We start from the raw sequence: 27,665 nt of genomic DNA, 5'->3' as shown, positions 1-27,665 counted from the left end.
TTTTAAGTGTAAAACCGCGCCCTTGAACGCATCACGGTGACGTCACGGTTTGCCTTTTCTCTTCTACTTTCCAAGTCTCCTCCTTCGACTCCATTAAGGGTTAAGTCTTTTTATCTATGTTTTTTAATCGATTTTTAAATTAAAAAAACTTGTTTTTGGCCACAGAAATAGTTAAAGATGGGACCTGGGAGGTCAGATGGCGGAGAGAAGATGTACCCGCTGCTGCAACGGCTTTACAAAGGACGCTTTTATTTTGAAAAGCTGATGGCGTATCCATGACGACCAGAGAAAGGAAGACGACGCACCGGTGAGAAAAAATATTGCTCCTTGTTTCTTCTTTGCTTCTCAACTCATCTGTCCTCGATCAGGAGATGGAGGTTCCTGGCGGCTGGTGCTGACGCTGCCGCTGCCGCGCCGCACGCCATCAACGCCGCCACCATCGTCGCCGCCGCCGCCATCACCGCCACGGCTGTCAGCCCCGGCAGGGACGGGCCTCTTGCGCCTCTTCAGCAGGGGGTTGTTGGACGTGTCCAGGTCCTTGATCTTCACCTGGTCGTAGTCCACCCGCATGGTGGCCAGAGCGCTGGTCATCTCCTCCTGAGGGGGCGGAGACACACATCACATCCATCCATCCTTCCATCCATCTGTCCATCTACTTACCCTTTCGCCAATCTTTCCATCATCCATCTCTCATCTATCAACCATCCATCCATCCATCCATCCATCTGTCCATCTACCCATCCTTTCATCAATCTTTCCACCATCCATCTGTCATCTATCAACCATCTATCTGTCTATCATCCATCCATCCATTCTGCCAATCATCCTCTCATCCATCCACTAATCCATCCTTCCATCCATCAAAACATCTATCTATCCATCCACTCACTCATCTACTGAGTCATCTTCATCCACCAACCCATCCATGCAATCCATCCATCCATCTACTGACCCACCCATCCTTCCATCTGTCCATCCACCCACTAAAGGGAGGAGTTTCAACCTTGACAGATCACCTGTCAATCACAGAGGCCACATAGGTGTGCAAGGAGAATTGAACACACACACACACACACACACACACACACACACACACACCTTGACATCGTCCCACAGCTCCCCGTCCTCGGTCAGAACCCTGGAGGTGTGGAGCGGCGTTTGGGGGACGATCATGGATTGCTGCCCAGCAAAAAAAGATTAAAATACCCGTGAGTGCTTCATCCCAAAGTACCGCGGTACTCATCACTGCATAATAGCGCGTTGATGTGCGCACGTGCACTCACGCTGATCCAGGGGTGCTTCATGAAACCCCCGATGGTCATCCTCTCGTTGGGGTCCGTCTTCAGCAGCTGCACGATCAGCTGCTTGGCTGCGAAGAAGAAGAAGACAGGAAGTCAGAATTTCAGAATAAGAGCCCGCCATGTTTTCGTCCGACGTCCCCTCACCTTCATCGGACACCTCGGACCACTCCGGCTCGGGAAACTCGTACCGGCCGAGCCGTATCCGCTGCTTCATCCCCGGGGAGATGGCCTGACCCGTGTTGGAGTAGAAGGGAGGAAAACCGCACAGCCTGAGGACGGAAGGATGGAGGGATGATGAAGAGGAGGAGAGAAAAGAAGGGAGTAGAGGAGGAGCTCGTACTCACAGGATGTACATGATGACGCCCAGCGACCACATGTCACATGACTTGTCGTACTTCTCCACGCCGAGCACTTCGGGGGCTGATGGGAAAAACCGGAAACGGAGGATGGGAGGAACGGAGGGACGGAGGGACGGAGGGACGGAGGAGGTGCTCACCGACGTAGTAAGGGGTGAAGCATGGCGTCTGCAGCGAGTTCCTCGCCGTGGTTTCCTTGGCGAAGCCGAAGTCGGTCAGCTTGAGGTCGGCGTTGCTCCGCCCGCTGGTGTAGAGCAGGTTCTCCGGCTGCTTGCAGGCAGAAGGAGAAGACATGGCGTGGGTGGCGTGGGCGGCGGCGAGGGGGCGGGGCTTGCGGTATTCCCGTACGGCGACGCTACCTTCACGTCCCGGTGCGCGATGTCAAGGCGGTGGAGGTACTCTATCGCCATGCCGATGTCGTGCATGATCTCCGACGCCTCTGGTGGACGGATAGAGCGTGAAGGTGTGGGTGGGAAGCGGCGGCGGCGGAGGGGGCGGGGCTTAAAAGCGGCGACCCACCTCTCTCGGTGAAGGCCTGGTCCCCCCTGGACTTGATCTGGCAGAATAGCTCCCCGCCCTCCATGCTGGGACAGAGACAGACGGATGAGAGGCGGCGGCCGTTGCTAGGCGGCGGCTGTTGCCCGGCAACGGCGTGAGTCACGGCGCGTCACCCGGCGGGTGACTAACGCTCTCACGCACGCCGTTAACGCGTTGATACAACCGTAGGCGGACGGCTGGGGGCGACATGGTGACCCCGCGTTCTGGCGAGGGCGCTAGCATGTCCAATTTGAGCAACATGACCCCGAACGCCCCTCACACACACACACACACACACACACACACACACTTACCACTCCATGATGATGAAGAGGCACTTCCTCCCCTGGTGCACGTTCTCGTACAGGCTGAGGACCCGGACCACGTGAGGACCACCAGACGCACGCCAGTGCAGATCCACCTCACGGCGAGCCTTCGGGGTGTCTCTGAGGATCTGGGGAAAAAAAATCAATAAATTATAAATAAATAGAAAAATCAATAATAGATAGATAAATAATCGTTCACACACCTGACTGCTCGGTTGAGGGGGGATAAATAACTAAATAAAAGATAAATAAAAGTTGGATAAATACATATGTATTAGATAAATAGATAAATAAAAATGTAAGATTAATAAATAAACAAATAATATACAGATAAATAATCTTTCACACACATGATTGGCGGAGTTCACACACACACACACACACACACAATACAGAGGCATGACCAGCACACTTGACCGGAAATGTCACCGTGACATCACCGCGGACTTTCCCACGTCACGCTCGTAGCAGCGCGTCGGTGGGGTGTGAATGACGGATGGAAACGCACACGCACACGCACACGCACCTTGAGCGCGCACTTCTCCCCGGTCCTCCTGCAGCGGCATTCCACGACCTCCCCGCTGATGCCCAGCCCGAGGACCTGCGAGGAGATCTCGTAGTCCTCCGTCACCGGGTTCCTCCTGAAGTCCGGTTTGAGCCCGGCGGCACCGGGAGGGGGGTCACCGGCACCGGGAGGGGGGTCACCGGCACCGGGAGGGGGGTCACCGGCACCGGGAGGGGGGTCACCGGCGGAGCCGCCGGGGCTGCGGGGACTCTCTGCTGCGGTGCATTCAGGGACCGCCTGTTCCTCCTGGACGTGGTGCATCTTATGATCCAGTGGAGAAGAAGCGAAGAAGAGGAAGAAGAAGAAGAACAGGAGGAGGAGGAGGAGGAGGAGGTGTCCGGACCGGAAACCGCCTTTTCACGGGCAGCCCACGGGCAGCCCGCACCCACGACGCGACATGTGGACTGACCAGCGGATGGGAGCCTCCGCTGAGATGGGCGGAGGTCTAACCCCCCCCACCCCCATCCCCACCCCCCCTCACACACCCACGCACACACACACACACACCCTGGACACCCCCCCCCTCAGTCAGCAGGACTGGAACTCTTAAAGGAACACGCGTTAATCTCACTGTTGCATATTGTGTGTGTGTGTGTGTGTGTGTGTGAGACGGGGTTCCTCAATGTTTACTACATTGTTATTAGCACCGGAAGTACACCCCACCCTTACTTCCTGACGATTTTTTAGCATACATTTATTGTTTCTGCAGCCTCCGTGTGTGTGTGTGTGTGTGTGTCTGTGTGTGTGTGGACTGAGGTTGGAGAACATGGAAACAGACAGAGATGGTGGAAGTGAGAACCTCTATCTGTGCTCACCAGTGCCTCCCCGGGTTTCATGAACATGAAGGACCTTCTAAAAGGTTCTGTCTCCGTATGTGAGGAGAACCAGGTGGAGAACATCTCCTACCTGGGTGTGTATTAGCAGCTAGAGAGGCTGGACCTTCACCGCGCACGCGTGAAGTGAAGACACGTAGCAGAGCGGACCTTCTCAAATGATTTATTCCAACCCCCTGGAGGTCCCGCCTATCCCTGCAGGGCTCGGTCCAGGATGCACTCGTCCTGCACGGGGAACGGCATGGTGACCCGCAGCCGCCCGTCCTCCTGCGCCGTGCGCTGGACCGTCTCGTAGGCGTTGGAGTTCCCGGACCAGCAGCGACGCGCCACCTGAAGGACACACACACACACACACACACACACACACGAGAAGGTCGGCGGGTACGGTCGGGGAAGTGAAGGAGCGGCGCGGGCGAGAAGATCCTCACCCCGTTGGAGACGTCCCAGCCCAGCATGAGCGCGGCGCGCTTGGCGGCCGCCTCCGAGCCGTCCAGCAGGAGCCCGAAGCCTCCGTTCAGGACCTCGCCCCTGAGGAGGACCAGAAGGTTCCTTCAAGCGTCCTTCACCCAGGTGAGACCAGGAGCTCCGGACTTACCAGCCGACGCCGCCTCCGTTGTGCAGGGCGACCCAGGTGGCGCCCCTGAACGCGTCTCCGACGAAGTTCTGGACCGCCATGTCTGCGAGCGGGCGGAGGGGTGAGCGGGGGCGGAGCTTCTCCACGGACGGACGGACGGAGAAGACGCGGACCCACCTGCGCAGAAGGCCGAGCCGTCGTAGATGTTGGAGGTCTCCCTGAAGGGGCTGTCCGTCCCGCTGACGTCGTGGTGGTCCCTGCTGATCACCACGGGAGCCTGAGGGACGCAGACGGAGGTCACACGGCGGCCGAGCGTCCACGCGAGCGGCGCCGACGGGTCAACGCACCGACACTCGACCGTCGGCGACGGCGCGGTTGATCGCCACGGCGATGGAGACCCTCCCCTTCTGGTCGGAGTAGAGAATCCTGGCCTGGGAGCCCACGACCTGGAGGGGACGTGTCCATGTTCCGGTCACCTCTCAATCACGCCGACTCGCCCGGAGAACCTCCGAGTTGCTCCACTGACCATCTTGTGCTTGCCGGCTTCCCGGATCCAGCGGATGTTGTCGTCGTACTGCTGCCTGATGCGCTCCGTCACGCCGGCGCCGACCTCCTCCAGCACCGCCGCCGCGATGTCATCGGTGGCGGCGAGGTCCCGGGGGTCGCCGGACGTGCACACCCAGCGGAACGGCCCGAAGCCCAGGGAGAAGATGTCCCTGGGAGGAGGGAGGAGAAGGTGGGAACCATGAAGCTGCGCGTGAAGCCGCGGTTTGAACACGACAACGGCGGCAGGAGAAGAAGCCTCACCCCATGATATGCTGGACGTAGGAAGGGTAGCGGAACTCGGTCGCAGCTCCGCCCACCTTCTCCACATCTGCACCTGCAGGAACCAGCAGCGTGTCACCTCAGTGTGTGTGTGTGTGTGTGTGTGTGTGTGTGTTCAGAAGGACCTACCTGCCCTCTGGGCCTCCAGCAGGAAGGCGTTGCCGTAGTCCCAGAAGAACATGCCGGCGTCCGCCAGCCTGTTGATGGCCCTGATGTGTCTTTTGAGGCTGCGGAGGTTCATCACAACCTCTGTTATTGCACGTTACGCAACATGGAAATGGCGCCGGCGTGACGGCTCAGACCTCTCCTGGACGACGGCGCGGAAGCGGGCGGGGTCGGCGGCCATGAGCTGGCCGGCCTGGCGGAAACTGAGCTGCGCCGGGTAGTAGCCGCCGTTGAAGGGGTTGTGGAGGGACGTCTGGTCGGAGCCCAGGTCCACCAGGAGCTCGCCGGTCCTCTCGTGCTCCAGCAAAAGCCTCTCCCTGGGCAGGACGAGAAGATGAGCGTCGCCGTCGACCCCCGACCGCCCCCGACCGCCCCCCGCACTCACCACAGGTCCACGATGTTGCCATGGTAACCCAGACTCAGGGGCGTCTTGGAGCTTCTGGTCTCCCTGAAAGACAAAACGTCACCGTGAAACCCGGCCTGAGGACAGAGCAGGTCTTATCGTGCGCCCGGGGGGGGCTGTAGCCATCCCCCGTCGTGATTGGGCGAGAGGCGGGGTTCACCCTTGACCGGCCAATCACGGGGACACATACAGAGACAAACAACCAGTCACACATCTGGACAATATAAGGTCTCCAGTGAACCTCCTGCAAGTGTTCGAACGACTCCACACAGAAAGGAACCCCTGCGAGAATCCAACCAGGGACCTTCTCGCTGTTAGCCAGAGGCGCTAACCTAGTATTATTATTATTATTATTATTATTATTATTATGAGGAATGTTGATTACCTGATGCGTTTCATGCAGTGATCCAGGCTGCTGGTGACCTCCATCAGCCAGCCCTGCTCGTGCCTCTTCCTCAGGGGCGCTTCGTCCACCTGCACCCACGACACACACACACACACACACACACACACGATCACACACACACACACACACACGCGCCGAGGTCTCTGTGTATTCGAGCAAACCTCCACAGACCTCAGCGATCACGCCGATGCAGCCGGCGATGACTGCCGCCTTGGCTTGGGCGCCGCTCATGCCCCCGAGGCCGGAGGTGACGAAGACGCGGCCCCTCAGGTCGCTCGTGCCCAGGTACCGCCGGCCGGCGTTCAACACCGTCAGCTAGGCGGGGAAAAAAAAAAGGATAATATAACCATGAATCAAGTCTTCTCCTGTGGACATGAGTGTGTGTGTTACCAACCATGGTGCCATGGACGATCCCCTGAGGCCCGATGTAGCAGTAGCTTCCCGCCGTCATCTGACCGTACCTGAAAACATGGAGGTTGTGTCTGCTGCTGCGCCGCAAACCGAACGCCAATAATCAATAATCGCGTCCCGGGACCTGGCGGTCAGAGCCTTACATGGACACGCCGAGAGCAAACATCTTCTCATACTGTTCCCTGGAGGAGTAGTTGGGGATGACCTGCCAGGAGAGGAGGACAGCTTCGTTTGCTAACGCTAACCGGGAGTCGGACCGTACCATGTTGGCTGCGTGGGGGGGGGGGTTGGGGTTACCATGCCGTTGGTGATGACGGCGCGTGGCGACGAAGGCAAGCTAGGGAAGAGACCCAAGGGGTGGCCGCTGTACAGGACCAGGGTCTGCTCCTCGGTCATCTCGCTGAGGTAGCGCATCACGAGGCGGAACTGAAGCACACAAATGGTATCACCCTTCTGCAACCGTCTCATGGCGCCGCAACGGCGACCTCGCGGATGCTTACCTGAGCCCAGTTGCTGAACACCTGCCCGTTCCCGCCGTAGGTGACCAGCTCCTGGGGGAACTGCACGGAAGAGGAGAGGCTGTTTCCTAGGCGACGTTCGAGGGCGAGGGGTCGCCGGTGGCGTGGGACTCACCTGGGCCACCGCCGGGTCCAGGTTGTTCATAATCATCAGCATGATGGAGGCGGCCTGCGGGGTGCGACACGGGTACTGGTCGATGGGGAGGGCTCTGGGGAGAGAGGGAGGGTGAAGGACGGAGGAGGCCATCTCAAGCCCCGCCCCCTTTTGGAGGACGGCCCACTCAAGTCAAAGGTCATGTGACCTCATGGATGAGGATAGCTGATGTGGTGTAGATTGTCATGTATCTCCAGAGTTCAGAGTTCAGAGTTCAAGTCCCTCCCCCTTCACTCCGAGAGGGGGGGTGGGGTGCTAACGCGCATTAGCATTAGCGGCTTTACCTCAGGTGCATGGCGGGGCAGAAGCGGTACATGTAGATGTGGCCGTACTGCATCAGCTCGCGGGCGAACTCCGGCGCCAGGGTGGCGTGGTGGGACGGCGGGAAGTAACGCAGGGCGTTTCTCAGCGCCAGCTGGAGGACGGAAGAGGGGGGAAGGGGGGGGCGGGAAGGGACGGAAGTCAATCAATGCTAGTTACGAGTCAATCTTTGACTCCTGACCTTTATCTCGGTTACTTATTGTGGCATGTCTCTTGTTTTTTACAAAATCGGTGACGGACGTTAGGGAATAATCTGATTTTTTGGGGGGGTTCAGGCAGAGCAGGGCTTACGAACACCTGAACGCACGGCAGTGAAACAACGATCGAGTTCCACCCGTTAAATCCTGAGACTACCAGCTTCCCCCTTGCATTCGATATTAAACTCTCGCTTCTGCACGGACGCCACTCACCCGTTTCTCCTCCGCCGTCAGGTTGGGGCTCCGAACAGGCGCGTGGGGCAGATTGGGGTCCCGGCCCCGGTTGGGGGGCAGAGGGTCCAGCGGCAGGCCGGCGCAGATCTCCTTTAACGTCGACATCCTTCTGGTGCGAGACGGACGGGGAGCTGCTGCCCTCGTCGCTGACGATCAAAAGACGACCGGGGTGGGGGGGTTGAGGGCCACCGGTCCATCTCACCGACCAATTGGGTTGATGCTCACGTTTGCCCTTTGAATCTCAGCGGCGGTTCGCTGCAGGGAGAGAAAAAAAAAAAAGGGTGTTTGGTAATTATTGATCCCCGAGTGGCAAATGCCTGCACGGACAAACGTTGCAGCTGACCCCTGATGCTCAAACATGGAGCTCTTGCATAAAAAAAAGCCAGCGTCGGAGACCTTCGGACACCGGGGCGGTGTTGTTTAGCCTTCACTTTGTCGAGCATCTCCTCCCCTCCCCCTCAGCCCATCTGTGTTTCCTCAGGATGCAGGAGAGGTTCTGAAAACGGAGGCACGGCTTCCTCCGGATGTGTTCGGAAGTCGTCGATTCGGTTTTGAGATGCGAGGGGTGAATCTGACTCCCAGACGTGCGAGGGAAGATCGTGAAGGCTTTTCCTGTCAGCCTATGACCTGAACATGTGCAGGAAACAAGTGGTAAAAACAAAAAGAGTGTCGGGGGGGGGCGACGATCAGTGCCAAAGCACGGATAACAGCTTTATCATGTGTTTTCCTCCAGCTTGCGCTAGCCGGCCTGTCCATCACAGCTAATCCCGGCAAACGTGTGCCTTCCTGGCGGCTGTCAAAACAGATTTTGACCCGACGTCGGCAAAACAAACCCGCAGTATTCTTCAAAAGTTTGCAGCAGCACGTGTGTCTGATGGCTTTATATGGGTTATAAGCAAACATGGATTTCGTTATATAGGACAAGTGATAACTTACTGAAACTAAAATGCAGCTAAAGACTGAGATCATGCATTGAAAGAGTTGCAGACAAGGGAAACTGGTGAACGAACGAGTCAAATAAGAAAGGATATTTAAAAAAAAAGACAAGAAAAAGTCAGAACAATACAGCCTTGATGGGTTCAGGGACAGAAAGAAGCTTTTAGGACAAACTTATAGGTTTGAAACTTGTGTCTGAAAACTCGATACATTTGACAAACAAGGGATTTACAAACAAAGTCCAATGAAATTTAAAAGATAATTATATTTGCTTTCATTCGGTAACAAGGGATTAGTGCAGTACAGCCTCCGATGAGGTGGGCGGCGGTAATGCGACTACCAGCTATTTCTCTCGGATGAGGGAAGAAATTCTTCAAGCGAAGACATTTCAGTTCAGTCGCCACGACAAGAGTTCACCATGACCTGGATAACTGAGAATATCCACAGGCATATTGAGAGAAATACTTTGTTTTGGATGTAAACGCAGTGGCATCATGCTCCGAGGAGTTGGAAGCGTATTAGCGCTAGCTTATCGAAGCTAAAAACCTTTTAGCTTACCGTGACACCCCCGTTGTCCGGATGGGACCTACGAATTCAGGTTGACAGTCACAGCCGGGAAACTGCGTCTAGACCTCCGTGTTTTGGCCGACGTCGTTTCCCGACTACTAACTTACGCCTCCCGGGTAGGGGGAGAAAACAAAGTTGTGTCCGTGCTAATTACGGATAGCCTAGCTTGGTGCTTGCTAACCTTTAGCTTGGCTATGTCGCGTAAAGCAGGCTAAACTAGACGGGAGTGGTTACCTTCCGTCATTCTGTCTTATTAACCCCATTCTTGATTTGTATTAAAATTCAAGCAGACTCTTGAACTGTTCTGCTTCAGTCATTATAATGACAAATAAACTGTGTTTCAGTCGGAAATCTTATAAATCTGTTGAAATCACTTTAACTTCACTCCGTTCCCGCGGCCCAGCTCCCGCGAAGTACCGCGAGAGTTGGGAACCCTGTTTGTGTTTCTTCTCTTTTTCAGTTTTCACCACACATTATTTATCTGATTTTAACTGTAAATTTGGCACTGGAGAGCCGGGAAACTCTCCTCCTCCAGATTTTAGAGTTGACAAAGAGAACAACATTCTTTGACCCAACGGGCCCAATATTTTTAAATAAAAGGTACTTTCATTGTTGGCCTTAAAGGTTAAAAAATATTGAAACTGTAGTTTGAGATGTTCTCATTTCCATCACGCTCACATAACCAATGATACTAGACAGCTGGTAATCCGTTACTCTTGTCCCGATGCCAAACGTTTGTTGAGTGTTTAAGGTACAACTGGGGTCAGAACAAGGTCCATTTCCTGAGCTCAACATGAAGAATCTAGTTGCAGAAGGATTTTGGTTGGTAGAAAAACATTTTTTTTAAATCTGTTTTTCCACAAAATTTTTAATTGAGAATCTTTTGTTCTGAAATGCATTTTTTTTACAAATTCCAAAAAAAAGAAACCTATCTTATACTTAAGACAAATTCATAATAATTCAATGCATGAACTATGTACAGGAAAATCATAATTCATCTGCCGTTTGTTCAGAGGAAATAAAAATAAAAACACATGAGTGGGGAAAAAAGAAAAAGATTGAATGTACCATGAGTTAATACTGCAGCTCCCTCAGGATGGGGAAGTGGAGGCGCCATTAAAACAGCACAATCCCTTGTTTGACTGTTTACATTTTAAAAAAAAAAGAAGAAGCTAAGGAACTGATGTCGACAGCTGGACCTCCATGTGAGTTCGACATCTTCTGACAAGACTCCGAACCTTTCACAGCGGCTCCAGAGTTGCAACCGGGCGCTGTGTCTGACAGTCATTTGAGCTCGGGTGCCGCGTCTGTGCTGCCTCGGCAGCTTCGGGGCAAGGAAAAAAATAAAATAAATGAAATAAAAAGGTGCGGATGGAGCGCGATGAAGCCGAGCCGGAGTGCCTGTCACACGGACCGCCCTCTTCTGAGTCGAGTACGCCTGCATACCGAAGCACTATCCTGGCGGTCTGAGGAGGAGGGATCAGAAAGAGACCAAATTCCCTGCAGGATTCTTTTCATTCACAAAGCATGTGAATCTTGGGAGGGGGGTTGTTGAATTTCAAGTCGACTTCCAGGACCTTTACAAAAAGTCCGTCTTGTTAATTTGAGAGGAATGGGTCGGAAGGAGCAGAGCACCTGAGCGCCAACGCCGCGGTCCCACTGCCTGGCGTTTCAACTGTCCTGAAACTAGAAGGTTGATGACGCCGGGCTTGTCAGAATTGCGCGGAAGATGGTGTGTCCTACAAAGAGCGGTAGCAGGATATTTGGCTTTCTAGAAGAACAGGCCACTCATGCTGCCGACTTCACTCTGCTCTTTGACAAAGATCTCAAAGTACTGATAGATGATGGTGACGGCTAGCAGGATCCCCGTGCCGGAGCCGATGGCTCCCAGGAAGTCGGCCATCACCGACAGACCGCCGATGCACAGTCCGCCGAAGGCAGCCGCAGTGGGAATGTACCTGACACACAAAGGAAGAAAATTAAATTCAAATTCAGTGAGCGCAAGCAGCTAAAGGCATCTTCTGGTTGCCACGGTGAAGCCGAACTTTGAACCCTTCGCTACTTAAGGGCCTTTGTTCAGCCCAATGGGGACGTGGGTGGGATTGTTTTCTTGTTTTACCTGTTCAGTTCGTGAACCATCGAGGTTTCTCTGTGTCCTCTCATCACCATCTGCTGCTCTTTGAGCTGCTTGGCCACCTGAACCAAGAAAACAAAGGGGGTATTTAACACTCCACCCCGAGATGTTCTTCGTGTTAAGAGGTGGAGGACGAAGAAGAATTCGTAGGACGTCAGGCGGCTCTGAGACTCACATCTTTAGCAGAGGAGCCTGACACTTCGATCCACGTTTTGGAGAAGAAGGCACATGATCCGAGCATGAAGACGATGTAGATGAGCGCGTGGACCGGGTCCCCTAGCACTGATCCGAAGGACTCTGGAGGGGAGAGGTAGTAACAGAGTCCTCCTACGGGATAGGCACGAGCCGGACCACCTGATGACGTGTCCTGTTATTACCAAGCAAGAGCGGAAAAGGTGAAAACAACGTCCCTCGGATTTCTTGTCACTTTGGTGAAGAAGTTTGATAAAAAGTGCACTTACAGACCAGGTCCCCAGCAGATTGACCAGGAAGTTGCCGCTGAAGCGTGTGGAGAGCATCTGGGAGATGACGTACAAGTTGGAGACCAGGGCAGACTGCAGGATGATGGGGATGTTGGAGGTGTAGAAGAGCTTGATGGGGTAGGTGTTGTACTGGCCCCTGTAGCGTGCAGACTTGATTGGCAGATCCACCCTGAAGCCCTGCGGTGAGGCGGAGGAGCGGAGTCAGTCTCGTGTCCTTCAGCGGCAGGTGGCAAAACCACAACAAGAACCAGAAACTCACTTGGAAGTATATGACTACAGCAAAAACAAAGACGGTGGCGATGAGGTTCATGAGGTTAGGCAGGTTCTGCCTGTAGAAGGCCTCCCGCAGGGCGCGCACTTTATCCGTCCTCGTCGCCAGCAGATGGAAAAGGGCAATGATGGCACCCTCAAACTCCGTGCCTGGAAGTGAAAAGAATCAGAAAGTGTCTTTGGGACGGATCAACCCGTCGGCCTTCGTTCGACGCAAACTTTCCAGATCTGCGGTGACTCACCTCTGCCCGTGTTCACAGTCGTGGGGCTAAAAGCCTTCCAGACAATGGTCTCGCAGATGTTGGTGGCGATGAAGAGCGAGATCCCGGAGCCAAGGCCGTAGCCCTTTTGAAGCAGCTCGTCCAGTAGCAGCACAATGAGGCCGGCCACAAACAGCTGCGGGGAAAAGAAACATCCACCCGGAATTTAAATCGATATATTATTTTGTAACCACAACCTTCTGCCTGGTAGAAAAAGGACATGCCTGATAAATAATTTCAATCTGAAACAAACATAGTTAAACTCCGACATTAAGACGACTATATACGGTAAAAATATATTATCATCACCAGTCATCGGCCTTTCTGTCTGCAGAACATGCTCCAGAAATGAAGCGCACCTGAATGATGATGAGGAGACAGATTCCTGCACCCATCTCGGAGGGATCACCGTACATGCCGGTCATCACATACACAATCGCCTGGCCGATGGTGATGATCATTCCAAACACTGGAAAACGTTAAAAACACAGCGTGAATATCACCCTCGGCGCTAATCGTGAATCGGACGACTCGAGGTGCGATAACAGGATTAAGTACGTTTCTGAGCTCCGTTGAAGAGGGCCCTGTCCTTCGGCGTGTCTCCAACCTCAATGATTTTTGCTCCGGCAAGCAGCTGCATGATCAGGCCCGAGGTGACAATTGGGGAAATACCCAGCTCCATCAGGGTACCTGGAGGGAAACACCGCGGTTAGGACACGGTTGAACGTCAAGGCACCGCATATAACGCGATATCGTCAGCAGATCGAGATACATACCTCGATTTGAGGCCAGGATTACTCTCATCCAGTAGAAGGGATCTGCTGAGTCTGAGGACATGATGCCAAACAGAGGGATCTGGCAGGAAAAGTTGTTATGACAATGTGGTTAGAAGTAGAAAAATTGCTTCTGCCTAGCAGGAGCACTGAAAATAACATCTTGGCCAGCAGGAACAGGCTCATCCCATTCTTTGAGATACATATGAGAGGCAGGTACTTGGAATTAATATGAAGAAAATAAAATATGACCCACCTGGCAACACACCAGGAAGATGAACAGAGTGATGGCAGTCCATAGCACCTTCTCTCTGAACTGAATCTGAATCAGAATGACACTGAGTTTAAAACCATGCAGCTGTATGGAATACAGATACAAATGTATATCAGTTTAACGAGTGACAACACACCTTTCTCTCCGGCTTTTGGATTTCTGGCAGCACTGCACAGAATGGCTTTATCACCTCCAGGAATTTGACTACGGAAACGAACAAAAAGTCGATTTATTGGGGTTATTTAGCTGATTAAAAATCCCTGAAGGTTCTCTGCAGGACGTGGCAGTGAGCGGTGTGGGGGACGGACTCAGGATGATGGGGTGCATGAATCACGAAATTCATCTTACTAGAACGGTTTCAACAAACGAGCAGGGGTGTTTTTGTGTTTTTAAATCCGATTGCGACAGCAAGAGTGAGGCTTGTTCGTCCCCGACGACCGGGTGATGGTTCTAGTACCAGGAAGCTCACCGCGACGCCGCTCGTCTTATGCGTCGTCATCACTAACTTTGAACTGTCAGAGCCTTTGAATGAGCGAGCTAGCATGCTAGCACGGATAATGTTTCCGGCCAGCTCAACCCCCCCAGCGGACACGGTGTTTGACTTAAATCCACAAAAACACCCCCGAGTTCCTAACCTTGGACCGAATTCTAATTTTCCGATTAAAAACAGGGAGGAAATTGAGGAAAACACTGTGCGACAAGCTAGCTTGTTGCTAGCTTGCTATAAGTGCCGACGCTACCACCCCCCCCTGTTATTCGCTACACTAAAGTTGTCAGAATGACTCGGCGGCTTGTCGGAGGGTTAAAGCTTCACATTTCCCTCCAAACATCAACCTCTCTCTCCCGGCACGGCGAATACTCACTGCCCATGGTGTCGCGGCTGTCCGCCTATACACCCCGCTCGCTAAGTCGCGCTAGCTTCGGTCTGCCGAGCTACGGGAGTCGAAGAGGAAGAGGATGCGTACAGACACGTCACCACTACAGAAGCGCGAGCCGCTATTTAAAGAGACAGTCTTCTTCCGCGTTAATTTTATTTAAAAAAAAACGAGTTAATTTATCAATTATTATTCATCCATCTATTTACCCGCGTACTCACTCATTTCTAAAATTTGTTTTTACTCATTCATTCATTTTTAATTTCTAAATTCTTCGCGGTTGGTGATAAGTGACGTCACCGTGCGTCATAGTGCGTCACCGTAACAAACCGGTAGTGACCCCGGTGTTTCGTTTTTGTTTTCTCTTTTTCCCCTAAGAATATTAAACTAAGTAGATAAATACATAAATAGACAATCGTCTCCCTCAGCGGAATACATTTCCTTAAAAATGTCATTGAAATGTAATCAAATTGGAAAAAAAAAGAGTTTAAATAAAATACACTAGCCAGTTCCGGCCCAATAATCTGTATATTTGTGTTGAATTGTCCTGAGCAATTCAGCAAAGCCAGAATATGTTCTGTTTTTTTCAAATCACCCCTCAACACTTAATCATCATTTAGTCCAGCAGGTCGAGGTCGTAATCTTATTTTCTCCAGGAGAAATCCCTGCTCTACCCAACAACCCCTCCTCCCCATACTTCCTTTCAACAATATCTCTGCAATTTAACCTCCCTTTTTTATCAATAAGTGTCAATCATCCAAACAAACACAAAATCGAGTCATATCAGCATGTTACCTCCCGCTTTTTGATTACTTCTGCAGCAACCGCAAACATAAAGGTGCCTTAACCTGGATAGAGACCAGTCACAACTGGCCTGATTCTGCATGTAGTGCAAGATTGGCAACCGGTGCAACGTTATCAGTTTCATTTGGATATTGCATATTTGCCTTCTGCAAATTACCTACGAGCCTGTCCTGCGGCTTCCAGCGCCTCACATTTCAAGCCAACCCACCGCCCAAGAACCCGTTTCCATTCACCTCTCGCAATGAAATATATTTGAGAGGTACTCCATTCGTAGCCTTGAATATTTACATAGTATTTATAACTGAATGCCGATCTAGACATGAACTCAATTAAATTAATCCACTACTGAGTGGTACACTATTTATAACCACTAAGCTCTTCCTCCCATTATGAATGTGTGTGTGTCCACCAGAGAGCAGCAGCAGCCTGGAGATAATCCTGCACACACACACACACACACACACACACACACACACACACACACAAGGTTGAAGACCAGTTACACCTGAAAACCTTAAGGTTGCTGAGTTCGCCTGCAGAACCAAATACTTACACACCCGGGGGATTGACGAAAACGGTATGGAGTCACTATTTGATGAACCCCGCTGAACCTGAGAGAGGAACAGTTTAAATCAACATTCATTTGCATGAATGGCTGGCGCTGTTGGGGGGCAGGGCGGCCCTTTGTCTGACTCGAGTAAGACGTTAAACTTGCCGAAGAGTCAAGCCAAAAAAAGCTTAGTGCTAAAATAGTGCTAAAAGTTACGTGCTAACAGCTTAAATAATAGAACAATACACTGCAGTAAACCAAGTCACGCCCCCCGAGAACCTGTCCAATGAGAGAGCCCAAGGACTAAGGAGAAGATATGAGGTGACACTCATGCCCTGTTGGATGACCTTGAGTGCAGATAGGAGAGGAATGAGGTGCATCATGGGATACCCCATTAGCAGAGTAGGCCTATGGCTGCATACCACGAGGCTAGGCTAATGCTAACTCTAAACTTTCTCAAAACTAAGGTTTTATGCTTTTTCTCAAACATGGAGAAGATCTCCACCATCACTTACGGCTTACTTTATATGTCCTGACTGGTTTCACCAAGTTGGCTAGCAAAGATAACGTTTCCAAAACGAATCCACCAATTTGATATTTAATTCCTATTTCCTCGCTTAAACATTAGAAATCAAACTTACTGACTGGGAGATTATGGGTGGATGCTGAACAAACACTTGCCTCCACTGACAAACACAACAACAACTTCCACTAGAAATAATAATTCAGCAAACATTGAACATGTGTAATGTTGTTTTCCACCCTAGCTTGTGGGCAGAAGCCAAAAACTGCAGGCTTACACCAAGTAAGAAGGTAATCCTCCAAATGAGTACTATGCAATGACCGTGGCCAGGTTGTGGTGAAACCCCTGCCAGGATCATTAGCTCGCCGCTTAACCAATCAGGTAATTAAGCTCACGCAAACTCGCAAAGACGCTTGCTCAGCCAGCGCCGAGCCATTGAGGATTTCAGAGGGGAACAAATACAACAGGCGCTAAGCTGCCAGATGGGAAGTTGCACTGGCAGCAGCATGCAAGGGTTAGCGTAAGCCGTCAGATTGTTTTTCCAAAATGTGGTGTCCAGAAACTGCCTTCACATTTCCACAGCTGACATAGCAAGAAACAATTCGAGCCTTAGCGCGAGAACAAGATTGCCTGATTCATTTCCTGTGACCTCACAGGAATAAATGACCTGGAAATAATAATTTCCATAACATTGCAAGCCAGCAAGCCACATGCAATAACAACAACATCCCTGTTCTCCGATCCCCACATTTGGTCAAAATAACGCTATGCCAATGTTGTATAATAGCTAGCGGGTTGGCTTGATCGCCAAAACGATAAGAGGCTGCAGAGTGTCATGTTTGAAGACGACATTGTGATCTTTTGGGAGAGCAGGCGGAGGAAAATCTAGAGGTGCATGTATGCTTTGAAAGAAAAGGGATGGTTAGCATTAGCAAGATGGATCACGTGTGGATTATGATGTTTGCAGATGATATTGTGATCTGCAGTGAGAGCAGGGAGATGGAGGAACATCTAGAGAGGTGGAGGTATTCCCTGGAAAGGAGAGGAATAAAGGTTAGCCACAGTTAGATGATAGTGTAGACCTCATCGGTCACTGGCCTTGAGGTTGAGAGGGTGAGCAATCTTTACTAGCTGGGTGTCCACATCAATCCACAAGCAGTTTGGCATGTCACCTTAGATCCTCAGCAATTTCTACAGCTGCATTATTGAGAGCCTTGGAACCAGCTGTGAATAACCATGGACTACTTCATGACAATCAGGAGGACAGCATATGTTAGATGTTCTGGAGGTAAAAGTCAAGCTGAGCTGGTTTGGACATGGAGAGAGCAGGGCTAGTGAAGGTCTGGGTAGATGGATGCCAAGGCTGGAGCTGCCAGACAGGAGGTCTCGAAAGAGGATGGGAAGTTAGTTGATGCGAGCCTCCAGGTTTGTCTAGGTTCTTGTCCAGTCCGTCAATCCGTCCATCAAGCAATGTGTGTTATCTGTGCAAGTACTACTCCACTGTCTGAGTACCAGGTTTGGGAGTCAAATACTTGTAGGACAAGAATAGAACCCTGAGGAATTCCGTTTTCCCCCCAAATCTTCGCCATCTTAAGTCAGTATCTCTCAAACTACTTCAACAGGAGCAGCAATACCCAGTGCAAAGAGCAGTACCCTTTGCACAGTCACCGTGACAGCAGCACAGGGATCATGCAGTAATGAGTAATATAAAGCCAGTTGGTATTTATGACAGCGATGATGAGATAAGATATGTGCTTAAAGACGTACGGAGATATTAGCGCCCGATTGGGCACAAGTAGACCAGGAGCGGTGCAGTGATAATACTGCTACAAGAAGGTTGTAGGATGCTGGTCCAATGTTGTTACATTTGGACCTGAGGCCGGGTTTCAGTGTGTCCTTTCGCGAAAATAGGAACTACTGTATCTGACACTGCAAAGAGTACAGCTGCTTTCAGACAGAAGAGTTCTGAGAAGTGTCCAGCTCAAGCGCCGTTCCAGGAAGTAGCCTTCTCCAGGGGAACTTTTTAGTTGTGCGCAGCCTGCGATATGCACCTTTCAGCTGCACACTCAAAAACAAACCAGCAAAGAAGAAGAAGAGGACGCCGCACTTATTTTGGTCCAAAATATAGATACTCCTCAGCGAGGCCTGGAAGCCCCTCTATGGTATTGCAGCTCAGAAGAGCTCGGACCTCAATGTTACTCCATTTCTTGTAACCTCCGTCCATTTTGTCCCAAGAGAACATCTACGTGGTGAGCAGTAGTTTTAAAAATATGCAAGAAGTGACGGGCGTGGGTTATGAGTTCCACCAAGCACCTATGAGTTCCTATGGAAGCGTGAAAAACCCCTGCTGAGATGGTTCCAGGAGGTGAGGTCAACAGTCCCGGGTTCCTCAGTCGCCCAAATGCACCAAGAAACAATCAACAACCTGAAATTGTTCTTGGTGGTGCAGATAGTTCCCGCCGCGAGAAAGGGGCTATTATTGGATACAACTGGGAAGGACACAATGGACAACTGCATAGCCAAGTTAGGCCACATGTCCCTAAATGCGTCACACACACACACACACACACACACACACACCTTAAATACCTCCCTGCCCCCCAATCAGATGACTGTTCACTTTTTCCCCCTTGCAGAAACCGGGTCACCCACCAAAACATTCCTGCGGCGTCCAACAACTGTGCATGTGTGGGTGTGTGTGTGCATCTTCCTGCGCTTCACAGACGTCAGGACATGTGTTATTACACAACAGCTCTATGTTTGTTACTACGACCCCCCCCCCCACACTCCCAGAGGCGGTAAAAGTGACAACGCTGGGAAAAGGGGCGGAGCTTAAAAGTCACAAGATGTGACTCACCTAGTGATCTTATCTGTGTTCCCGGCGGCAGCGCTTGGCGTGGATTTTTGTTTTGCTATTTTCAACACCGACGCCACAAAGGGGAAGGGGGAGGGGGGGTCCCGCGGCCCCTCGGCTCGTCGTCGTGGAGATCAAAGATTAAACTTGACTTGATTTAATCTGAATCCACCGGGAACACGGCGTCCTTGACCCCGGCACTACGGGGGGTTATGTAACCCCGCCCCTTCCATTCGTCAGCATTTAAGGGTTAGCGGCTTGTTTTCTTTTCACTGCTGTTTGCACAGAAGGCGAGGCCGGAGGCGGGATTAAAAACAAATATGGCGGCGTCTTCAAAACGGAGTGTGTTGTTGCCCGCTAATCTCTGGATGTAATGGTCACATGTTTACCCCCCCCCCCATTCCAGATGTAAATATAGACATGGTGGATAAAGTGCACGATGGTTCTGGAGTGCGCGCACGTGAAACACCATCAAACAGAACAGAAGACGCGGTCATCCGGCCTCATCCAGATTAATCCAGACTAGCGCCCAACTAATCTGGAATCAATTGATTGACTGATCAATTGATTGATAGGGATGTGAGCACACCGTCTGACCCTCGAGCTAATTTTTTAAGCTATCTACCGTTATCATACATCCATCTCTCCGTTTTAATCAGTCCAACTCTCCTTAATTCATCATTCATCCGTCTATCTGTCCATTCGCTCTCCATCTGTCCATCCAACATGCACGCATCCATCCGTCGGTCCAATCATTGGCTGTAAATCCGTCCATCAATCCGTCTGTCAATCCATCCATCCACGGGTTGGTCAGTTCAACCTCCACCCATCCGTCCATTCAACCATCCGCCGCCGCTGTCAGAGTCCGTCTCTGGCGGGTCGGTTGCATAACGTCTTCGGGCATCGCTCCCTCTGGACAAGGTTACCCATTAACGCTTTCAGTTCTCTTTCAGTTTATAGCCGTGCAATTACCGTTTTCAGAACGCTGGAAACGTCCGCAGTCGTCGCACATCCTCTCCGCCACCTTTGGACCATGACGTATGCTGGCCGCCACCGCCGCCACGCATGCATGACAACGTGCGTGTTTTTACACATTTGCAATGAAGCTTCTTGTTTTTTTGGGTCACACCTGTAGCATGATGAAAATACAAAAAGTGCAGTAATCATGGTAACTCATGTTATGTAACATGCACATACAAGTAGTTGATCAACCATCGGTGTGTGTGTGTGTGTGTGTTTGTGCAGCTATGTAGGTCACGTGTCGGGTGTTCCGCAGGGTGTGCACGGTAATGCAGACGCGTGCACGCTGATCGAATTCGCGCCTCGGACATCACGCTTTTTTTTTTTTGAGAGTGGAAAGTGGATACGACGCCGCGCGGACACGTGTACATCCGTCGTTGCGCCTGCGGCGTGGAGGCTGCCATCGAACCCGACAACCCGCTGGCCGGAACCCGTGCACGTTGCCTCCGTGCACCGGAAAGCTTCTTGAGGTTTGTTTAAGCAGCGGCTCTAGAAGCGGGCGCAGGCTAACACCGGCTAATTCTTCCTTCTTAGCGCGCACGTTGTTAATAGGTGCCGCCGATATCGCCACGGCTGGGACGCAAAAACAAATACCGGCTCAATCGATGAAAAGAAGTGTGACGGCTATTTCCTAGAAAACACACACAAATCAAAAACCAAGTGACTTTTTTACAAAGTCAATATTCTTTGGGATGTTTATAAAAAATGCCATATTACCATATTTTGAGAGGAGGCGTAGTCGCAGACACCTTGGCCTTAGCTTTGCACAGGGGAGCTATGCTAGGCTAAAAAAGTTAACATGTCAGTGTCACCGTAAACAGGAAGGACACCACAACTATTTTTTTTTTCTTAAAACCACGAATTGAATGCCTTTATTTCTCTCAGCACACAAGGGAAGGGATAACAAAATAAAAAGGTTCGGGACAAAACGTTTCCAAGAGCGGTTACATGGAATGTGCCGGTTTCCATTCTTTTTTTTTTTTCAGCAGCCCCTTTCAAATAAATATGTCTGTGGATGGTCGAGTGCTGTCAATGAAAAGGAAAGGAACGAGGAAGACGGACAAACAAGAGGTCTAAAAAAAGAAGGAGAAAAAGAACCTTCCTTCTGAGTCCAAAACATGTTGGTCTCGGGGTTCCCATCGGACGCCATCTTTGTTTAAACGTCAATAACAACAACAACAATAATAATAATAATAATAATAATAAAAATCACTGAGCCTTAGCTTAGGTTCCTTACAGGATGGGGGCGGGCTTTCCAGTCAACCTGGAGGGGGCGCCGTTCCAAATCCCCACCACCCTTTTTTAAAAATGAAGAAGTCACAGATAAAAGCACCAGATGCTGCCCCAGCAGACGTGCTCCACCTCGCCGCGATCCGTACCGGGGGAGGGGGTGGTGGCGGTGGCGGGGTCAAGCGCTCACCGAGTTGGCGTGGACCCCTCCCCACACACGACAATGTAAAGTAAAGAAAAGACTCAGAAAAAGAGGCGGGGGCTCACGCCCCGACCTCCGGCGGAGCGCGGGAACCTCCGCTCAAACTCCGCCCCCTCCTCCATCCGAGGTGTCCCAGGTTCCCTCTCGGGGCGGAGGAGGTCCGGACCCCCCCCTTGCGCTGGCACCGGGACGGTGCAACCCTTCTCCAGGAGAAGCTGAGGGGGAGTTTTCGTCCCAACAGGGAATCGCAAATGTGGGATGGCGCCCGGCCTCAGTCGGCGCTGTGGTCCTCCAGCTGCGAGATGATGGTGATCAGGTTCTGCAGGCCGAAGATGAAGCCGCTGTCCTGGCCTTCGTGCACGACGCTGTCCTCGCCGTAGTGGCGGCAGGTAGTGTGTGCAAAGTCGATCATGCGCACGTCCACCGCGGCGCCGCCACCGCCGTCTCCGCCGCCGTGCGAAGAGCGGCAGCTGTTGCCGCCGCCCCCGGCGCCAGAGGTGGAGCGCGAGAACCCGAACGCGCCTCCCTCCTCTTCCTCCTCCTCCTCCTCCTCATCATCTTCATCGGACGGCTCGTCCTCGTCGCCCTCCTCGCCGCCGCGGTGCCGAGGCCTTGACGGGTGGCGGGGCGGCTCGCCGTCGTAGATGATTAGCAGCGAGCTGGAGTAGAAGCGGTACGACTCGCAGGCGCCCAGCGCCGCCTGCATCTCGCGGAGGCGGCGCAGCACCGGGGACAGCAGCTCACGCCGCAGACGCCGCCCGTCGTGGAAGAACTGGTAGAGAGCTTCCTTGAAGCCCGCCAGCGTCAGCTTCCTGCCGTGGTACTTGTTCATGAACATCAGCTGGCCGGAGTCGGATTGGTACACCTGAAAGAAGGTGGGTGGAGGTGTGAGCACAGTTGGTGTGTTTGTATGTGTGTGTGTGTGGAGGGGCAGGGCTTAGGCGTACCTGCATGCCGCACAGTCGCACACCGATGGACGCCGACGTGCTCTGCTGGCACTTGCGGATCTGGTTGGCCTTCTTCTCCTCGGAGGCGTCGTCACCGTGCTGCCGGGTCCCCATCTTCAGGTCCAGCACGCACGGCACCGTGTAGCTCCACGTCAGGTTCTCCAAGAGGATGAACTCTGCGGAGGGGATGGTCAAGGAGAACCACGGCAACCATGACGCCTGCACATATACACACACACACACACACTCCCAGGACGAAGCCCCTCCCCGCCGCTGCTCGCTACAGGAAGGATACTGTATTGGTTGCGGTGTTTGGCGTTCTCCTTCATGCGCTGCAGGTGCTGCTGGTGGCACTTCAGGCTCCAGGGATTGTGCTTGATCTGCGTGTTGCCCTTCTCCAGGCTGAGGTACAGGACTTCCGCTTGCGGCTGCACGTCGTCACGGTAACTGCAGGGGCGACAAAAGAGAGTCGGCAACTGTGGACACCGCGAACCGCCGCCGGAAGCCGGCCAGGCGCCGACCTCACCTCATGATCTTGTCCTCCTTCCGGCCCTGGCGCGCCCGCTCCTTGCCGTAGTTGTCGCTCTCCAGGAACGGCGAGGACGACTTCTTGTTACCGAACTTCAGCATCTTGCTCTTGGGCTCGCAGTCGGCGGTGGGGTCCTTGTTCTCCAGGTCGCCGGCCTCGCTGTGCAGCGGGTAGGCGATGAGGCACAAGTTGCCCTCCTCGTCCTCCTCAAAACTGACCGAAACCACACCTGCAAGGAGGGACACACACACCAGGGGCGGGGTTATTCACGAGGGCCCTTAATTGTCAGCAGCAGACGCAAGAAGTAGTGGTTTTTTTATCAGCCAACAAGCAGCGTTCCAACGCCGGGAGAACCCGTCTTTCTGCCTTGGCGACGGTAGCACATCTGTACACGTGGCATTCAGGTATTGACGGGCATTACACACTTTGTTTTGGTACATGGCAGAACAGGTGAACAGCAAAGGAGGAAAAGAGAAGAGCGGGGAAATAAATCCTAATCTAACATCCCCCTCCGTTGACGTCACCCCCCTCCAGAGGTGGGCGGGGGTCAGACACTGGCGTTTCCGCAGCACGCCACTCCACTGGCGTGAGAGCCTGTGAGTCACCGGTCCAGTTTCCAGGAAGTGTGTATGAATGGTACCGGATTCCTCAGAGGGAGGGGGGGCATGGGGGCCCAATGTGGGACCTAGAGGAGTGTTTATCACCATGACGACAGCCCTAGACATCCTGATACTACGTGACTGCGGGATGAGAGACAGGTAATACTACGAGTGAAGTAGTTGGACTTCTACTAAGTGTGTGAGTGTGAGTGTGTGTGTGTGTGTGTGTGCGCGCGCGTGCTGGTGTGAATCATCTCCTGCCAGCTCTCCAACTCCAGGACCTCGATCTAGGTCTTTATATAGTCCTGGACTCCGTGTCCAAGAGCCCTACCCCCCCCCCCCCCCCCACTGTGATATAATTTATCTTAGGTACCAGAGGAAATGTATCTTGCTGTGGAAAAGCCCCCCCCTGCACACACACACGACATTTAAACACGTAGGTGTGTGTGGGCGGGGGTTTAATCTGGAGGCACGAAAAAAAAGGGGGGGGGGGGGGGTCTGGTTGCAGCCATGCTAAGTGGCTAGCTGTTAGCAAACATGCTGCAGGTGTGTGTTACCTTTATACTGCGGGGTGAACTTCCTCATCTCCGGCGGAAGGCTCTTGTAGAACAGGTGCTCCCGGGGAATGAGCGGCTTGCAGATGGTCTGCTCCCCGAAGCGCAGGACGCAGGAGTGGCCTCCCACCTGGTGCACGAAGGGCTCCAGCATCACCCCCTTCCCGGGGTAGGAAGACGCGTCCGCCTGCATGAGGGCTTCCAGGGCGGGGCTCATCCTCGCTCCGCATCGGACGGCCGAGCACGGCAGGCCCGCGTCGAACCAGAGGCCGGGGGTGGAGGAGGAAGAGGAGGCTCGGCCGCTCGCCTGGCTCCCTATCCTGGGTGCACTTCTCCGCGTGCCCGCTAGGGGGCGCTGCCGGGCCGAAGGAGGCAAATGACAAAAGGCTAAAGGAAGAAGGGCAAAAGGCGAGAATATTCCGTTTTCCCCTTCGGATAATTCTTATCCCTTTCCTTAGCAGGAGGTGTTACACTCCAATTTTCGTCGATATAAAGGTTTCTAAGGGTAAAAATAAATAGATATTCGTGTCACTCCGTTGCGGCGGGGTTCCGTTTCGTACGACGTCGAGGACTGGTCTGCTGCTCCGGGTACAGCTCGCCAGCGTAAAGCCCCTCCCCTCCCCCCCTCTCGGCTGAAGTCACGCCCATTGGTCCGCCGCTGGCCAATCAGAACGCAGGGACTGTCGCTGGGGAGGAGTCGCAGCGCCTCGAGGAGAGAACCAGGCAGATCAGGCAAACAAAGAGGAAAGATAGAAAACATGGGGGGAGGAGAAGAGGAGGAAGAGGAGGGCAGGGAAAAATACTAGACAGAAAAACACAACACTGGAGGCATTTTGTTTTGTTTTGGAACCCAGGTCGTGATGATCCCTCTCTAATTCCGTGCTTTTTTTAATTTTTATTTTTGTCAGTTGGTAAGAACCGGAAGGAGGTCGCGTCAGGACCCGGATGCAAATTGTAAAGGGGGCCGGCGTCCATGCTAGCTGTCAACCGCCGCCCCTGAATGTTACATAAATAGTTGGGAAAACAACGCCAGGGAAAGTCGGTTTGTTTGATTTCGACTGACCGGCTGAGCTTTTCTTGTCAGACACGACTGGGGGACAGTTCCCCCCAAACTCCAGAACCTCCCCTGTCGGAAGTTTGGATTAGCTAGCTTATTCCAACTCATTCCCGTCTGAGGGACTATTACTTTGGAACGACTTAACATAACCGATTATTATTTCCTGTGTTGCGTTTGAACAGGATCTACTAGCTTTGAGGCCGGGTGCTTCCCTCTTCCTCATCTCCGCCAGCGTTAGGCCAAACTTTCTGAGTGGTTCGGCGCTCACGCGAGACTGCGCAAGGTTCCAGTTGGCCTGCGACATCAAAACAAAGGCATCTGTAGCTTTAGCCGCCGGGGTATCGCTAACATCTTCACAGCAGTATCACTAACAACTTCACCACGGTATCGCTAACACCTTCAATGCAGATCATCGCTATCACCTTCACCATGATATTGCTAGCACTTTCACCACTGTATCGCTAACACCTTTACAACGCAACCACACTTTCACAACAGTATCATCAACAACTTTACCACGGTATCGCTAACACCTTCAACGCGACTGATCACTATGGTATCACTAATACCTTCACAGCGGTATTGCTAAAACCTTCACTGCTGCATAATTAACCTTTTCACTAAGGTACAATTAACATCTTCAAAGTGATATCAATACCTTCACCACTGCATCGCTAACACGTGCACTGGCAAATCGCTAACAGATTCAATGCTGTATCGTCAATGCCTTCACATCGCTAACATCTTCACCGCTGTATCGCAAACATTGTCACCAAGGTATCCCTAAAATTTGCGATATCACTGCGATATCGACATCTTCACCACAATATCACTCACAACTTCACTATGGCATCAACATCTTCACCACAGTATAGCTAACACCTTCACTACTGTCTCGCTAACACCTTCACCAATGAATCGCTAACATCTTTATCGTGGTATCGCTAGAATCTGTATAGCAGTAAAATCTTCACCAAGGTGTAAGCAACATCTTCACAGCGATGTCATTACCTTCACCACTGCATCGCAAACCCCTTCAACGATGAATCGCTGGCACCTTCACCAGAGTATTGCCCACACCCTCAACGCTATAGCGCTAACATCTTAACTGCGGTGGTAACATCTTCACCACAATATTGCTAACACCTTCACCACTGTACCGCTAACATCTTCAACAGCGAATGGCTAACACCTTCACCACTGTATCAATAAAAACTTTAAAGCGGTTATCGCTCATATCTTTATACCGGTATTGCTAACAGCTTCCTCGCCGCTTATGTGGGATGTTTCACATACGCAGACCACACTGGTCTTGTCCTGGTGTCTGGGAGTCCAACTGATGGGTTTAATCTTCTGCGAGGCCGGACCAAGCCGAGCTAGCGCACATAGCGGCGCCGGGTCACTGGGCGGTTGCGTTCTAACGGCGTGCTAATCTCCGATGTTCCAGTTCTTCACTGGGATTACAAACGGGAAGAAAGGGTCCAGGCGGGAGGGGATTAAATGGCCAATCCTTTAAATAGGGCACTCAGTCTTGACGTTACACTGACAGATTCAATCCAGGGTGAGGTTGCAGAGGTGATTCCATTCCCGTCACTGGTCCTGAACACACTCACCCCACCCGCCGCTAAGCCTCACTCCTGGTGAGAATCACGGCAGCGTTGTGTAATAAGCGATCCTGGCTCTTCCTGTTACAGGAACAGCAGACTGGTGTCCCCTGGAAGAAGGCGCAAACTCCCTGGGTCCCAAAATCCAAGAGGAAAGTTGTTGGATCTTCTTTTCTTTTGGGATATTGTCTTCAGGGAGTGCCACAGCCAATCAGCTGCCTCCATCTGACCCTCTTCTCTCGCACCAATTAACTTCCTGTCCTCGTCCCCTCCATCCATAAACCTCCCCTCTGGTCTTCTTCTAGACCTCCTGCCTGGTAGTGCCAACCTCAGTATCCCAGCACTCAGATCTTCACCATCCCTCTTCTGTCCAACCATATCATGGTGACTTGATCTCCACCATGACAACCTCCATCTTCTCCGTCTTTTCTTTTATCCTCTTTTATCAACCCCAACCCTTTGCTCCAACCATTTCATCTCATTTGCACAGGTTTC

The 27,665-nt window shown here is 52.2% G+C and overlaps 4 protein-coding genes across 5 annotated transcripts; all 4 read right to left on the bottom strand.

The window, feature by feature from the left end:
* Positions 1-232: 232 nt before the first annotated feature.
* Positions 233-3,574, bottom strand: LOC147222016 (MAP kinase-activated protein kinase 2-like). Of its 2 annotated transcripts, none has more exons than XM_086168090.1 (10): positions 3,047-3,574; positions 2,509-2,648; positions 2,177-2,241; positions 2,017-2,096; positions 1,798-1,924; positions 1,646-1,721; positions 1,446-1,570; positions 1,284-1,369; positions 1,099-1,179; positions 233-597 (listed from the first exon to the last, which is right to left on the bottom strand). In XM_086168090.1, exons 1-10 carry the CDS (start codon positions 3,344-3,346, stop codon positions 346-348), a joined length of 1,332 nt encoding a protein of 443 aa, XP_086024216.1. In that variant the 5' UTR covers positions 3,347-3,574; the 3' UTR covers positions 233-345. The 2 variants fall into 2 exon arrangements, with proteins under 2 accessions (XP_086024216.1, XP_086024215.1); XM_086168089.1 differs by having other exon boundaries at positions 1,798-1,927; positions 3,047-3,572.
* A 493-nt stretch (positions 3,575-4,067) lies between these two features.
* uroc1 (urocanate hydratase 1) lies at positions 4,068-8,502 on the bottom strand. The gene is made up of 20 exons (XM_086168087.1): positions 8,470-8,502; positions 8,106-8,381; positions 7,659-7,789; positions 7,336-7,429; positions 7,203-7,262; positions 7,000-7,128; positions 6,846-6,907; positions 6,686-6,752; positions 6,463-6,606; positions 6,271-6,359; positions 5,868-5,930; positions 5,620-5,799; positions 5,447-5,544; positions 5,300-5,372; positions 5,019-5,208; positions 4,840-4,938; positions 4,670-4,769; positions 4,514-4,595; positions 4,347-4,446; positions 4,068-4,248 (listed from the first exon to the last, which is right to left on the bottom strand). The coding sequence occupies exons 2-20, from the start codon at positions 8,229-8,231 to the stop codon at positions 4,108-4,110; spliced, it is 2,028 nt and encodes a 675-aa protein (XP_086024213.1). The 5' UTR covers positions 8,232-8,381; positions 8,470-8,502; the 3' UTR covers positions 4,068-4,107.
* A 1,964-nt stretch (positions 8,503-10,466) lies between these two features.
* Positions 10,467-14,776, bottom strand: LOC147222014 (protein transport protein Sec61 subunit alpha-like 1). The gene is made up of 12 exons (XM_086168088.1): positions 14,686-14,776; positions 13,959-14,026; positions 13,805-13,870; positions 13,552-13,630; positions 13,334-13,465; positions 13,135-13,244; positions 12,758-12,911; positions 12,505-12,665; positions 12,225-12,422; positions 11,939-12,130; positions 11,749-11,825; positions 10,467-11,587 (listed from the first exon to the last, which is right to left on the bottom strand). Exons 1-12 carry the CDS (start codon positions 14,690-14,692, stop codon positions 11,401-11,403), a joined length of 1,431 nt encoding a protein of 476 aa, XP_086024214.1. The 5' UTR covers positions 14,693-14,776; the 3' UTR covers positions 10,467-11,400.
* Positions 14,777-21,283: 6,507 nt separating this feature from the next.
* On the bottom strand, positions 21,284-24,996 carry LOC147222013 (inositol hexakisphosphate kinase 2-like). Its single transcript, XM_086168511.1, has 5 exons — positions 24,513-24,996; positions 23,354-23,585; positions 23,123-23,274; positions 22,828-23,003; positions 21,284-22,745 (listed from the first exon to the last, which is right to left on the bottom strand). Exons 1-5 carry the CDS (start codon positions 24,724-24,726, stop codon positions 22,152-22,154), a joined length of 1,368 nt encoding a protein of 455 aa, XP_086024637.1. The 5' UTR covers positions 24,727-24,996; the 3' UTR covers positions 21,284-22,151.
* Positions 24,997-27,665: the final 2,669 nt, after the last annotated feature.

This window comes from Fistularia commersonii, chromosome 21 (genome assembly GCF_037954325.1).
Source record: "Fistularia commersonii isolate RoL2024-O1a breed Wild chromosome 21, RoL_Fcom_v1.0, whole genome shotgun sequence".
Taxonomy (NCBI): Eukaryota; Metazoa; Chordata; class Actinopteri; order Syngnathiformes; family Fistulariidae; genus Fistularia; species Fistularia commersonii.
The sequence above is the reverse complement of the archived record's forward strand: the minus strand, read 5'-3'. Positions and strand labels throughout refer to the sequence as shown.